This window comes from Lepisma saccharinum, chromosome 8 (genome assembly GCF_977018435.1).
Source record: "Lepisma saccharinum chromosome 8, izLepSacc3.1, whole genome shotgun sequence".
NCBI lineage: Eukaryota > Metazoa > Arthropoda > Insecta > Zygentoma > Lepismatidae > Lepisma > Lepisma saccharinum.
The window spans coordinates 61,089,761-61,103,970 of NC_139236.1; the positions used below are offsets into that span (position 1 = coordinate 61,089,761).

The following is a 14,210-nucleotide window of genomic DNA, read 5'->3' on the forward strand; positions in this document are numbered from 1 at the left end:
CAGCCAAGAGCCAGATATTGGCCAATCCCAGAGGACACATGTTGCATAGTGGTTCAGATACAATTTTAACACTGGCTTGCCAAAGGGAGGGGGCTTGCAGGCCCACCACCTCTATTTTTTAGATTTTTCAACTGTTTGAAAATAAATTACATTGTTTCCTAGGATGTTCCCAATATTTCTGTATTACTTTTGTTCATAAAAACATAAATGTAATGTAATTAGGAGGCAAAATGCACTTGGTAGGCCTATCAGATGCCATCTTTGAATGCATCGCATTCAAGACACTCATGCCAGTGACAGTGTACAATTGGTTGGCAATAATGGTAATTATTTTAATTATTATCTACAAACAAAAATAGATTAAAAAATTATTATGGATTTTGTGAGTTTTAGTGAATGATAAAATATATGTGAGACACTCGTGCTATAATTGGTTATTACTTTTCTTATTAATGATAGTAATTTTTGTAATTATTATAATTAATAAATAACTGCACATACATGATCAGCAAAGGAAGCAGTGATTCAATAATTAAACGGTTTCTTGAATTTTAGTGATAAAAAAAAAAAGTGTGGGCTTGTGAGCCGCCCCCAAAATGTAAGTTTCTTGTACGGCACAAGTAAGCTAGGGTTAAAACTAAACATGTAGTCCTGATGAGCACATCTGTCCATGAAATGGACTTAAAGCAACCTTTTACATGTTTGTGTCTAAATTTAAATGTTGATGTCATAAAATATGAAACAAACGTTAATATCAAAATATTCTATGTTTTGAGATAATTAAAAATGTTTACTGTTCACAACACATATGCAGAAGTATACGTAATACGTGAATCTGTGTATATATATATCCTGTTTAACGGAGCTTTGAGATGAAAGCGATACGTGGCTCTTGGAAACCAACACTTAGAAGTAAATGTAACCTTTCAAACGAAAGCAACATAAGCTGCAAGTGTCACTTGTCACTTGGCCTGTACTGTTTTCTCAGGGAACTTTCAGACTGAAGCAGCAAGTAACATATGTCACTTGGAAGCAGACCTTTTGAACAGCAGATCGGCAACGAGCTAAACATGACACTTGCATGTTGCTTGGACTATAGTACTGTTTTCTCAATGGTGTGCATTGTGCCACTTCGGTCTGTTGTTCTCACATGCACTGTCATTATGTTACTTTATACTGAAGGATACTGTCTTGCTTGTCATCTGTGACTTCAGTCTGAAAGCTCCTTCAATGGAGCGCATCATGTCACCTCGGTCTTGTTTGTGCATGCATGGTGGATGCTTGCTTACAGACTGAAGAGGTCCATGTCAGTCGCAAATTAACCAAAAGTGGCACAAAATGCGAAGTAAAATAAAGCAAATTAATCAATCCATGTCAGTTGTCACTTCTATGTGACACCCCCCACTGTCATGTGTTGCTTTGGTCTAAATGTTCTCTATACTTTACAAGATTCTTTGCTACTTCTTCAGTCATTAAGATTTAATTTAGGCTGTAAACAGTGATCAGAACGCTACATTTTAAAAGTAGCTTCGCTACAGCTACAGCTCTCTTCTAAAATGTAGCTTCGCTACAGCTACAGCTACATTTTCCAAGAAGTAGCTCGCTACGCTACTCCTGTTCGCTACTCGCTACTTCGCTACTTTTCCGCTACTTTTGCATAAAAGAAATTAACAACCACATGGATATTCCAAGAAGACCCTAGTATGATAGTTGTACTTGCTGGAAAATAGATTCTGTTATTTATTATCATGATTCCCGTCATTCTGTAATTTTGATAGCAGTGTTACTTCAGTTGCTTATTTTCAATATAGTGTTTCAGAATAACATACCTATGTAAGCGGCAGATCAATTCAAATTTGATATATGAGTATTTCAATTAGGATGACACAAAATTAATGATTACAACTATACACAAATAAAATTTGGTAGAATTATTTACATTTATATATCAACATATTTTCCTTGAGAATAAATATTGAGTTAAGTCACATAGTGGTTCGAAACCAGTCTCGATTTCCTTATTTGTGCATAAAGTGGACTCCAAATAAAAACTAGGAAAGACACCTGGAGGATGGGATCCTCCTGCTCCTCCTTTCCCCACGCTGCTCTTTCATCATTCTTCCTCATTCTCACAATTAACCAAAAGTGACAGGAAGCGACTCTAGATAAGATTGATTGACTTTTTGTTTTAAGTCCACTTGATGCACAGTAAGGCTAATCGGGACTGGACCTACAGTTTAAAGTGGGGTCCGAACCAGTATGTGCCTCCACCAGGTATCGAACCCGGGACCCCTTGACTGTAGATAAGATAATTACTAAATAAAACATTGATCTTCATTGTCATGATTAGCAAAAGTAACAGAAAATCTAAAGGGAAATATATTGAGAAAACTGATGTGCAAATCCGAGAGTTCTGTTAACATACTGAGCCATTGATTGCTGGCACTATTGCTGTCATTCTAGTGGAAAATGGATCGCACCTTTTTGCACTGCAAGTTGTGTTTTACACAGTAATTAAAGACATTTTGCTGCCTCTTATACTAGGGATATCCACAATATATGTTCCGGGGTGGTGCAAACGAGGATTTTTTTTTTCAGGGGTGACACAAATGAGGCATTTCCCCAAAATCTCAAAAAAGTAGCTGTTAGCTGGAATATATTCATATATGTCAGTTAGTTGTCTGGATTTTAGAATTATTAAGATACTGTGATATCAAGATATTTATTATCTACATTATCCATATTTCCATGTAATAGACTTTGTCTTTATGAACCTCCTGCAAAAGTAAGCGTTATTGTCGATTTTTTTAATGCTGTTGCCACATTCAAAATTTACCTCAAAATGCTGAGAAGAAATGTAGCTGTAGCGAAATTTTCGCTACAACTACAGGAATTTTGTAGCTTCGCTACCGCTACAATTTTCAAAATGTAGCGCAGCTACAACTACAGCTACAAATTTTGTAGCTAGCTACAGTAGCGCCGCTACAAGTAGCGCGCTACTTTCGACCACTGGCTGTAAATCAGAGAGAACAAATTGCAAGTACTGTTGTTGGAAAAAAGCCGGCGTTTTGATAGAAGGTTACTTTTATAATCATGAATGGGAATTTGGAGTGGAATAAAGTAATGCTGTTGCTTTGTAATAAGAAGAGGTCTGAGGTTCAATTCTCAGTGAGACACAGTGCTTCGGATCTCATTTCAAACTGTAGGTACAGTCCAAATTTCTATAATTGATTTTTTTTGCCATTTGCAGCCTGTCTCATTTGCTCCTGCTTCAGTTTTAGTGCCAGTGTTTTTCAACCGCAGGGCCGCAATATGTCCGTCTGACCCAAGGGTTTTAAATCTAATCTTATATTTGACAGCAAGTCTAAATATAATTGAACTATGATTATGCCATAATTGATATATTAATATTAAATAAGGGTGCATAGTAATTTCCATATAAACTTTAAAGATCAGAAATGAATGTATGAGTGAAATTGTTGGGATCGGGGCATTGACTTGTAAGAAATAAATTTACTGGCCTGTGGTCTCACAAAGGTTGAGAACCACTGCAACAAGCAGCCAAAATACATCACTAGTTGCTCTGTGACTAGGTTTAGCGGCCATTTAACCAAATTGTACATTATGTACTGGAAAGCCAGAATACACATATTTTACTGAACACAAAATTTAATGTAAAAATATTTTATACTAGATTTTCAAAAGATAGAGCAGTATTTTCTCTTATGTTTCACGTATGTGTTTGCATAACAAATTCAAACATTGAAAATCATATCATACTATTAGGTTATATTAAAAACACATACAGAACTACTCTAGTTATGTGAATACGTTTATACTACACAGATATATTTAATAAGCCTACCGAAATATGAAGATAACACTTGGAAAGAACCACCCATTCAAAAATGCCAGCTTTTTTAAAAATACTCTTTATGTCTAGCTACGAATTTCATATTCAGGGTGGCTACAAACAAGCAGAAATGAAATTCCCTGACTTTTCCAGGTTTTCCAGGACAAAATTTACATTTTTCCCTGACAATTACAAACTAAACTAAATCGATGTTTTTGCAAATGGAAATAATAAACTCATACAGATCCACGTATGGATTTGTTAAGTGCCAATATTATCTTATATGAAATTGACTTAATTTCTCTATTCTCTATGATTTGAATTCAAACTGCAAAATAGTGAATTTGGAAAATTATTACAATTCACAAGCCAGGGAAGGATTACGGAATTTTTTCATACGCAGTAAGTTTAAAATAAAATACTTGATTATTTTTAAAGTTACGACTAAATGAGATAAGAGTGAAGAGTGAATGATTGAGAAATATAATTTGTAATTTATCAGTCTCCTTATACATTCTTGGTATTATATGTTGATATTTCCACTGAGGTTTGGAACCCTCTGCTTGCAAGAACCATGAGTGCGGACTCATTTTTCAATGCATAAAGCTACTTCTCTCTTCTCTGTAAAGCAAACAACTAAACATTTGCATATAAGTGAAACAATTGAATCAAAGAAAATAAAGTGTCATATTTCCTTACATTATCAATGGGATTTCTGCTTCAGTACAGTATATTAAAGTGAAGTACTGTGAAACTGACAACATGCAGTTATACCATTAATGCTGACGAAAAGGGTATGTAGGTATTAGAAATATAACGCAAGGAATTTATAGAATTGCACTGTATAGGTACCTGATTTAGCTAACCACACATTAAAACAGGAACACTCTAATAAAAGCTTCTGAAAGTTCATATACGAGGGGCATCCTGAAAAAAGCTCCAATGGTGCCTATACGCAGCACTAGTGGTCGGAGAGCGACACACACACATGCAGGCAGGATGAAGTGGCATGTAGCTGTAATCTGGTACAGTTGCAATGCAGCCACTTTAGGACAGTTCTAGGTTAAAGATTGCAGCTCTCATACAGTCTCCCACAGACTGCGATGTAGCCTACATTGCACGGTCAAAATCTGGCACAGAGCCACCAGCAATCGTGTGAGGTGTGCAGACCAGACGTCGTGAGTGATAGTATGGTCAGACGATGGTGCAGACAATTCACGGAAGGCCAATCGAATGTGCACAACCCCATACAGCTGAGTACACACGGGCCCTTTGCATCACTTCAGGTGAGAGATCTTGGACCAATCCCTGTACAGCCCTGGCCTTGAATCTACCGAATTTCATCTCCTTGTTTAACTGAAGAGGTTTCTGGCAAGGCAAGGATTTGACAGCTACACTGCAGTAGAGATAGTTCCAGTCTTTGCTGTCAGACACATATACCATGGGCATACAAAATTTAGTGCCATGCTACGACAAATGCCAGAACAATGGTGATGATTATGCCGAAAATTAGGATAGGACTCACTGTTACTAATGCAATAAATTACAATTGATATTCTTGTTTTATTTATGCCTAATCGGTAGGAAATTTGATATCTTTTTTAAAAAAAATTGGTGTATTTTCTTATTTTTTTATTTTTTACTATACGGTGTTATTTTTCCCAAAATTCTCATTTTCGTTTTAGCGCATTTTCTGGCAAATATCTGAAATTATATCTTCATGGTGTTTTTAAACTACTGTTTCAAATTGTAAGTCACATGGCTTACGCCTCTTCGTGAGAGTTTGATATCTTGAAAGTTATTTTCCATACCCCTTTTTTCATTTTAAGGTAAGGATTTTAGATAATGGAATTTTCCCCGTATATACTGAAGGGTGCATAATGACCATAAGTGGCGATGCACCCAAAAAATTAAAACCAATCATTCTCACGTGACAGATACCGATATATTATGGCCAAAAAATTGGCATTATCTTTTTTGACTTGTTAGTGTTACGTTTCCCAAAATTCGCGATTTTGTTTTAGAAAATTTATCTGCCAAACATACCGAAACGTAATACTCCATTGTGCTTTTAAACTATTATTTTAAATTGTAGGTCACATGGTCTACGTATTTTGGTGACAGTTTGATATGTTGGAACAGATTTTTGAGAAAGTAAAGTGATCCCCTGCACTTTTCCATGAAGGTGTACAGTTGGGGTGTGTAGTTAGGGCCCCATATTTTCTTGATCACGGCTAAAGGTAGGGGTGATATGATCAGCACCATGCTCCTGGCTACCTTTATACCTCAAAGTTTCCTCCAGGTACCCACTTGATATGATGCTGGGTGGGCGCCAGAGGAGTTTGAATAGGTGGAAAAGATCCCGGTTCTCCCCCGCAGGGGATCAACCCCGGGTCTCTAACATGGTAGTCAGATGTCCTAACGACTGAGCATTATTTCTCGCTCGACAAATGCCAATGGTGCACACTTAGCTTGGTAATTCAAAACACATCTCACGCGACAAATACTTAAGATGTGGCTCCCGTGTGACTGTTGAAAAACTCGTGGGAAATATATGATTTAATGAGGCTGTCGGAATTATTCCATGTAAAATTAATTCTATAGTTTACTCTTGAGTAAAATGTTGGAAAACTTGCATGTTCTATGTACACAAACATGGCCTAGAAAAGACAAGAATGTTGGATTTCATGGAATATTTCGTTGTTTTAGGACATTTTTTAAAAAAAATCGCTAAAAATGCCAACAATTCGCATTTTATGCCAAATTCGCATTATTTCGATATCTCGAATGGGCGAAAAATGTGCCCAGACATCACTGCACATTCCTAAACATAACTTCGCAGCAATTACCATTTTTCACGGTTTTGGCATTTGCGAAAAATCAATGTCCCTACCAATTGGAAATTACTTTCTGGCCACCCCTCGTATAAATCAGTAGATGGAAAGTGAAAATTTAGCAGAGCTGGCAGAGAAAAGTCAATTCTTGAAGAAAGTTATTTCCTTTTATGATTGAATGATTCGAGTAAATATGATATTAAAATATTGACGTATTTATTATTAGTATTTTATTTCATAATATTGGACATTAACATTACTCAGTGAGAGATTAATGACCATCTCTCATGAGTTTAAACAGACAGGACAGAGAGTGGTGTTAATTTCATTGCAATACTAGTGTTGCAGTAAATTTGAGGTTGGGAGCATGCACTTGCCAATTTTTATAACGTTCACCAATGCAGGTTTATGTTTTACTTTTTCGTGATAGTATTCAATATATATCCCATTTGGTTGGATTCTTTTTGATATCTAAGAATAGTGCAATGTCATTGTAAACGTATGTTAACTTGTGCGAAACCAGTAATACGTCAGGATGATGAAAGAAAACCTTCGTAAACACTGCTACATTAAATAAGGCGAAGTGAGCCAGTAGAGTAATAAAATTTCAGCAGCATATTTGAAGTCTAAAGCTCTTCTTGTTTATGCATTCGATTTTTGTTGGATGTTGCAGTCCATGCAATTTCTGTCGCATGTTGTAGTGAGATACAGAGTGTCCGAAAAGTCACGCAACCCGGTGTTTACGACCGTATAACGGAATAGCGAAACGGAATGAGAAGAAACGCTTTCCGCCAAGAGAATGCCCTGTATATTGGGAAAATTTAGAGAGACAAACATATGTAAGAACATGCATGTTTTAATAAGAAATAAGCAAAGTGTTGCCAAAGGCGGAAAAAAAATATTTGCAAATCGTGTATATTGATGCACAGAACTCACTGAGGTAAATTATTGCAACATTTCACAATACCAACGAACAATTTGGATGGCCATCTAATGAATTTGACAGAAAAAGAACTTTGACGAAGTTTCAAAAACATTGCAGAAGGGAATAAATGGGCTGTTCCAAAAATCGATGTTTTCACAATATTACGAGGGACACTGGCAACACTGTTGGTGTCACGTGTCACTAACAGACGTGTTTCACCTCAGGCTATCACACTAAGACACTTTTAACGACAAAGGAGAAAGTTGGTTATTCTCGAACATATGCAATAAATTACATACACCTTGCAACCCTGAAATGTGGTTTCAATTGGATAGGTATGTCAACAGCCAAAATTCCAGGCATTGGTCGACAGAAAACCCACATCAGTTTCATGAACTACCCTTGCACTCTCCGAAAATCGGTGTATGGTGTGGAATATCGCGACGTCGTATTGTGGGACCGTTATTCTTTGAGACAACAGTGGATACTGCTGTGTACGAGGATCTCATAATGCAGTGACGTGCGGTGACGTCGACACTTGGGGTAGCAGTCAGTGGCGTGCTCAAGGGGGGGGGGGTTGGTGTCAGTCACACCCCTCCTCCCTTTAGGGCCAGTATTCCTTCAAAAAAGAAGAATGTCAATAACAGGAAAAGATTGCAAAATTATGAATGAGTACTAGAAAAAAGTACACGTAACCCCCACCCACATTCGAAAATAAAAAACTATTTGATTTGACTCTAAGCCAGAGATCCTGGGTTCGAATCTCGGATTGGCCATTTGTGTTCTTTGTGTGTGTTCCTTCATCTATTTTGTTGTTCCAAAGGTGGCGGAAAAGCGAAGTAAAATAAACCAATTTGAGCAATCAATCAATGATTTGATTTCATTTTTGTTACTTAGCGTCGCTTTTTTGTCACATTTGGTTAATTGTGAAGATGATACGATGAAACTGATTAAGGGACGAGCACAGGGAAGACCCATGCCAGGGTCGGGGTTCGAACCCGGAACGCCTGGTGTCGTAGCGCGCTGTGATAACCACTCCCCCGCGCTTGGTTGATTTGGTGACAGGAAACAAAACACAACACACTTTTTTGTAGTTTCTTCAATGATATTCATTTGACTTTTTGAGTTCTGAGATACATTTTTCATTCCAAATTATTTCATTATTCACTGCAACACATAGGACAAGAATGCGCACTCATCACGGGTTCGAATCCTGGCCTGGATTGTTCATATGAGGTCCCTTCACCAATTTCATTATATCATCACTCAATCCTCATTTTCGCGATAACCAAATGTGGCAGAAAAGTGAAGTAAAATAAACCAAACCAACAACAATATGAACACGCGTTCTCTTGCCCAAATAAATACAGCCGTATTTATGACTGTTACAGGCCAATATATTAGTATATTTAAATAAAACACTACTAAAACGAGAGTCAGAGAGAGCCTGAGCACATATTTGTAATTTAATCATTATATATTCCATATTTGAAAAAGAAAAAAGAAAGAAAGCATAACATTATTGTCTGCACATAACACGTTCCTATTTTATAAATAATAAAACTACATCCCATATTATACATACACACATATTGTACAACGTGTAAAAGGTTGTGTAAATACAGATAACATAAGTACTGCAGAAAATTTTACCCTGTGTTCTTTAGAGGATTTACAAAAAAATTATGAGAAACCAATCCCCTATCTGTCCTATAGGAGATAGACTGGGAGACCTGAAAGCCTGGGCTTTCAACCATTGCAGCGGGGGGCGTGGGGGCAAGGGAACTAGAGGTAGAAATCTTCCTTTTCCTTGGGCCGGCCGTTTCTACCTGGAAACTGGCCTGGCTGAAGAAGAGCGAGCTAGGGTATCCAGCCTGCTTTGCCCGCGGAGAACACCGATGGACGAGAAGTGCGTGGAAAAGAAAGTGTTGCGTATGAGCTGTGGTGGCTTTAACAAGACAATAAATATTGTGATTTGAATATAATTCGAGATGTGAGATTGATTGATCTATCTCTGCTAGACTAGCTACTCCTCAGTGCACGTCACTGTCATAATGCAATTCATTGCTCTCCTGGAAGAAGACGAACGTGATGTTTGGCTACAACAAGATGAAGCAACTTGCCATACATCTAATGAATCTCTTCGTATGCTGAGAGAATTTTTTGGTGATCGTCTAATATCCAAGGATTTATGGCCCAGTCGCTCGCCCGATTTAACATCTGGAGATTTTTTTCTGTGGGGTTACTTAAAGGGGAAAGTATACCAAACGGGACCCAGAACATTGGAGGAGCTGAAACGAAACATTACACACGAAATTAATAATATCGGTGCTGCAACCCTGAGGAAGGTATCTGAGAACATGATCAAGCGAACCAACTTATGTATCCAAGAAAATGGTGGACAATTCGAACATTTGCTTTAATTTGTAGGGGTACCCACATTTCAGGGTTGCAAGGTGTATGTAATTTATTGCATATGTTCGAGAATAACCAACTTTCTCCTTTGTCGTTAAAAGTGTCTTAGTGTGATAGCCTGAGGTGAAACACGTCTGTTAGTGACACGTGACACCAACAGTGTTGCCAGTGTCTCTCGTAATATTGTGAAAACATCGATTTTTGGAACAGCCCATTTATTCCCTTCTGCAATGTTTTTGAAACTTCGTCAAAGTTCTTTTTCTGTCAAATTCATTAGATGGCCATCCAAATTGTTCGTTGGTATTGTGAAATGTTGCAATAATTTACCTCAGTGAGTTCTGTGCATCAATATACACGATTTGCAAATATTTTTTTTCCGCCTTTGGCAACACTTTGCTTATTTCTTATTAAAACATGCATGTTCTTACATATGTTTGTCTCTCTAAATTTTCCCAATATACAGGGCATTCTCTTGGCAGAAAGCGTTCTTCTCATTCCGTTTCGCTATTCCGTTATACGGTCGTAAACACCGGGTTGAGTGACTTTTCGGACACTCTGTACTTTGTCGGGTGGCGATATTTGACAAAAAATGTATGTATCAATGGAACCTATTTGTTTCCATGTTCCTTCAGTTTGCCCAACAAAATGCCTTACTATGACGTCTGACAACTATCGGACGGCGCCACCTGCTCTTACCCCCTCCATCTGTTGACAAAGTCCCCTTACTGTTTCCATACGGACAAGAAAAAATGATAATTCAATGCATTTTCCACTTAATATTTAGAGGCTTAACCTTTACTCCCCCAATGATACATATGGTATCATCAGAGTAAGATCGTACTCGCCCGATGATACCATATGGTACCATGGTGCTGATTACGAAATGAATGTGCTTTTTGGACCTTCATACTCTTATGTTTGGGTGGAAACTCTGACACAGGTCTGGAGCAAGCCTGGGAAATTCATATTGATGACCAACATCTCCCCTCTCTGCAACATATCCATGCCACATTTCCAAACAGAGTTTCACATTTTGGCGCATTATTCAACTTGTATGGCACCCAGGAACATGAAACATGATTCAATCTCTTTGGAAACGTCCATTCTTTGAAGAGAATACTAAGAATTGCGCCTTCTTCCCAAAATAGTGGGAGAAGAGGAGGCAAACTCCAGATTTTTGTTGTTTTTTTCCATTGAAATTCGGTGGTCGCATCCCCAAACCTCCCTTCCTCGGTTCGGCGTTCTGAATTGTACACGGTTGCATGCTATGATGTTTTAGCTGCAAAACAAAACTTATCCGAAGTAGATTGCTTTCATAATACCAGAGTTATAACAATTTTCCTCCAAAAATGCAAATTACCTACTATTCGTAAAAACAAAATCACATTCTGGCTTATTATTCAACTTGTATGGCACCCAAAAACATGAAAAATGTTACGTTCTCTTGAGTAATGTCCATTCTTTGAAAAAAAAAAATACTAAAATTGGCGCCTTCTTCCCAAATAGCGGGAGAAGAGGGGGCAAACTCCAGATTTTTATGGTTTTCTCATTGAAATTCAAGGGTCGTGCCCCCCAAACCCCCCTTTCTCGTTCGGCGTTCTGAATTGTACTCGGTTGCATGCTATGATGTTTTAGCTGCAAAACAAAATTTATCCGAAGTAGATTGCTCCCATAGTGCCAGAGTTATAACAATTTTCCTCCAAAAATGAAAATTACCTTATTTTTTGTAAAAAAAAATCACATTTTGACTAATTATTCAACTTGTATGGCACACAAGAACATGAAACATGTTTCATTCTCTTGAGAAATATTCATTCTTTGAAAAGAATACTAAAGTTCGCGGCTTCTCCCCAAAATAGTGGGAGAAGAAGGGGCAAACTCCAGATTTTTATGTTTTCTTCCATTGAAATTCGGGGGTCGTGCCCAAGCCCCTTCCTTGGTCCGGCATTCTGAATTGTACATGGTTACATGCGCTGATGTTTTAGCTGCAAAACAAAAGTTATCCGAAGTAGATTGCTCCCATAGTGCCCGAGTTATAACAATTTTCCTCTAAAGAGTGTTCGAATTTGAGGTGTCAAAAGAAATAAAAATTAAAAAGTCAATGAAGAGGAAATTCCCTGACATTTCCCTGACTTTTTTTAACACCTCAAATTCCCTGACTTTTCCCGGTTTTCCAGGTTTTCCAGGTCTGTCGCCACCCTGATATTGTAAATTGTATTTGATATTTAGAAATGAGTATCTATTTTATCGTAGGAAGATAAATTAAAACCATGGAGCAGGAAAAATACTGCCAACTCCTGTATTTACATTGATTTGAGACACTTTTGTGAAAAAAGCTGCAGAAAAAAACCATTTTTTCCCCCCAAAAAGCATTTTTTTCCACCACTTCCAACTCTATGTATGACACATTTGTTCTCGATTCTCAATTTTCCCAACCTCTTACTCTGGTAGAACATTTGCAATAATGTTTAATTTCCACTAGTAGTTACCTGACCATCTTCAGTTATATCACTTGGATCCTTGGCAGAGGCAGATCTTGGAGGGATTTTTCCAAAAAGCTTCCAGCCTGGAGCACCATTGTGTTGTGCTTCCTTTGATAATTTCCACACAAATAGGTTTCTGCAACAAGAAGAAAACAAGGGATCTGTAAATAAGTATTACATTAATTTTCAAATATCACACCACTTAGAGCTACTGATTGTACCGGGTGTCCGAGAAGTGTTTGTATGAAAACAAAAATTAACTGTATCCGCTATATGCAACATAGACATGAAAAAATAATACCAAAATGTTCGGAAACTATTCAAGTTTTTTTTTGTTTCAGATTTCTGTACCGTTGCAGTAGTGTAGCAGTGCCAGTGTCCAGCAAACCGGAAATGTACACAAATCAGAAAAAGGCTGAGTGTGTCCTGTGGTTTCACGAGAGCAGGTCACCGAAAACAGTGCAGAGACAGTTTCAAACATCGTGCGTATCTGGGGTAAAGAGCCCCCTCATGAGGTGAGGAAGTCGACCATGGGCAACCCGAAGGTGAACGTTTGGTGCACGCTGCTGCATGACAGAATAATCGAACCATTCTTTTTCTGTGAGGACACCGTAACATCTGGAGTGTATCTCGACATGTTGCAATTGTTTGCTGTTCCTCAATTGCTAGAATACCACCCAGATGTTATCTTTCAACAAGACGGTGCACCGCCACATTGGAGTCTGGAGGTTCGTTCCTACCTTGAACAGACATTTCCTGGAAAATGGATTGGTCGAGATGGACCGACGGCGTGGCCTGAACGATCTCCAGACATAACCCCTTTAGTTTTTTTCTATGGAGTTATGTGAAAGACAATGTCTACAGAACTCCTGCATCCGATCTTTCAACTCTGCAACAACGGATAGCCCAAGTCATCACATCAATCCCTCCTTTGATGTTGGCTAATGCATGGCGAAAAGTTGAATTTCGACTAGATGTACTCCGTGCTACCAAGGGTGCTCACGTGGAGATTTATTGATTTCTTTCCTATTGCCAATAAAACTTGAATAGTTTCCGAACATTTTGGTACCATTTTTTCATGTCTATGTTGCATATAGCGGATACAGTTAATTTTTGTTTTCATACAAAGACTTCTCGGACACCCGGTATATTATTAATCATTTATGCTCCCTACGACGCCAGGGATCCCAAGGTTCGAATCCCAGTCTGGGCATGGGTGTTATTTGTGAGTGTCCCTTCATCAATTTCATCACATTATCACTCATCCTCATCATCACGATTAGCGAAAGTGGCAGAAAAGCGACGTTAGAACAACCAAAATTACATCAAAGCAAAAATATCTATGAACAGAGTTTGAAACTTAAAAATTCACGACTTATTGGAATCCACACATAAATCAATGTTATCTCATACCCAATTTATATAGTGGCTTGAGTTAGTGATTCAAAATTTTATATGAAATATTGATGTACACACTTTGGCGGTATTGTTCGATTTTTGGCGGCAAATTTCTGTATCCCCAAATCAACATAAACTCGGGCGCATTCGGGGCTTGACAGTCAAAAAATATTTTGGCTCTTGTGCAAGTATTTATAAGAGCTAGAAAAGAGCAATTGGAATGCAAATATGATTAGGAAAATGGAGTATAATTGTATTGCCCCATTTACTGCCGAATAGTCCAAATGGAGGAGCGGCGGTGG

The 14,210-nt window shown here is 37.9% G+C and overlaps 1 protein-coding gene across 2 annotated transcripts in view; it reads right to left on the bottom strand.

Annotated features, from left to right (window-relative positions):
- LOC145991048 (TBC1 domain family member 14-like) overlaps positions 1–14,210 on the bottom strand; it is a 122,476-nt gene that overhangs the window by 27,712 nt on the left and 80,554 nt on the right. For both annotated transcript variants that reach the window (XM_083126748.1, XM_083126750.1), the window contains exon 2: positions 12,517–12,646. In XM_083126748.1, the coding sequence (XP_082982874.1) occupies positions 12,517–12,646 (130 nt within the window). The remainder of the gene's footprint in view (positions 1–12,516; positions 12,647–14,210) is intronic.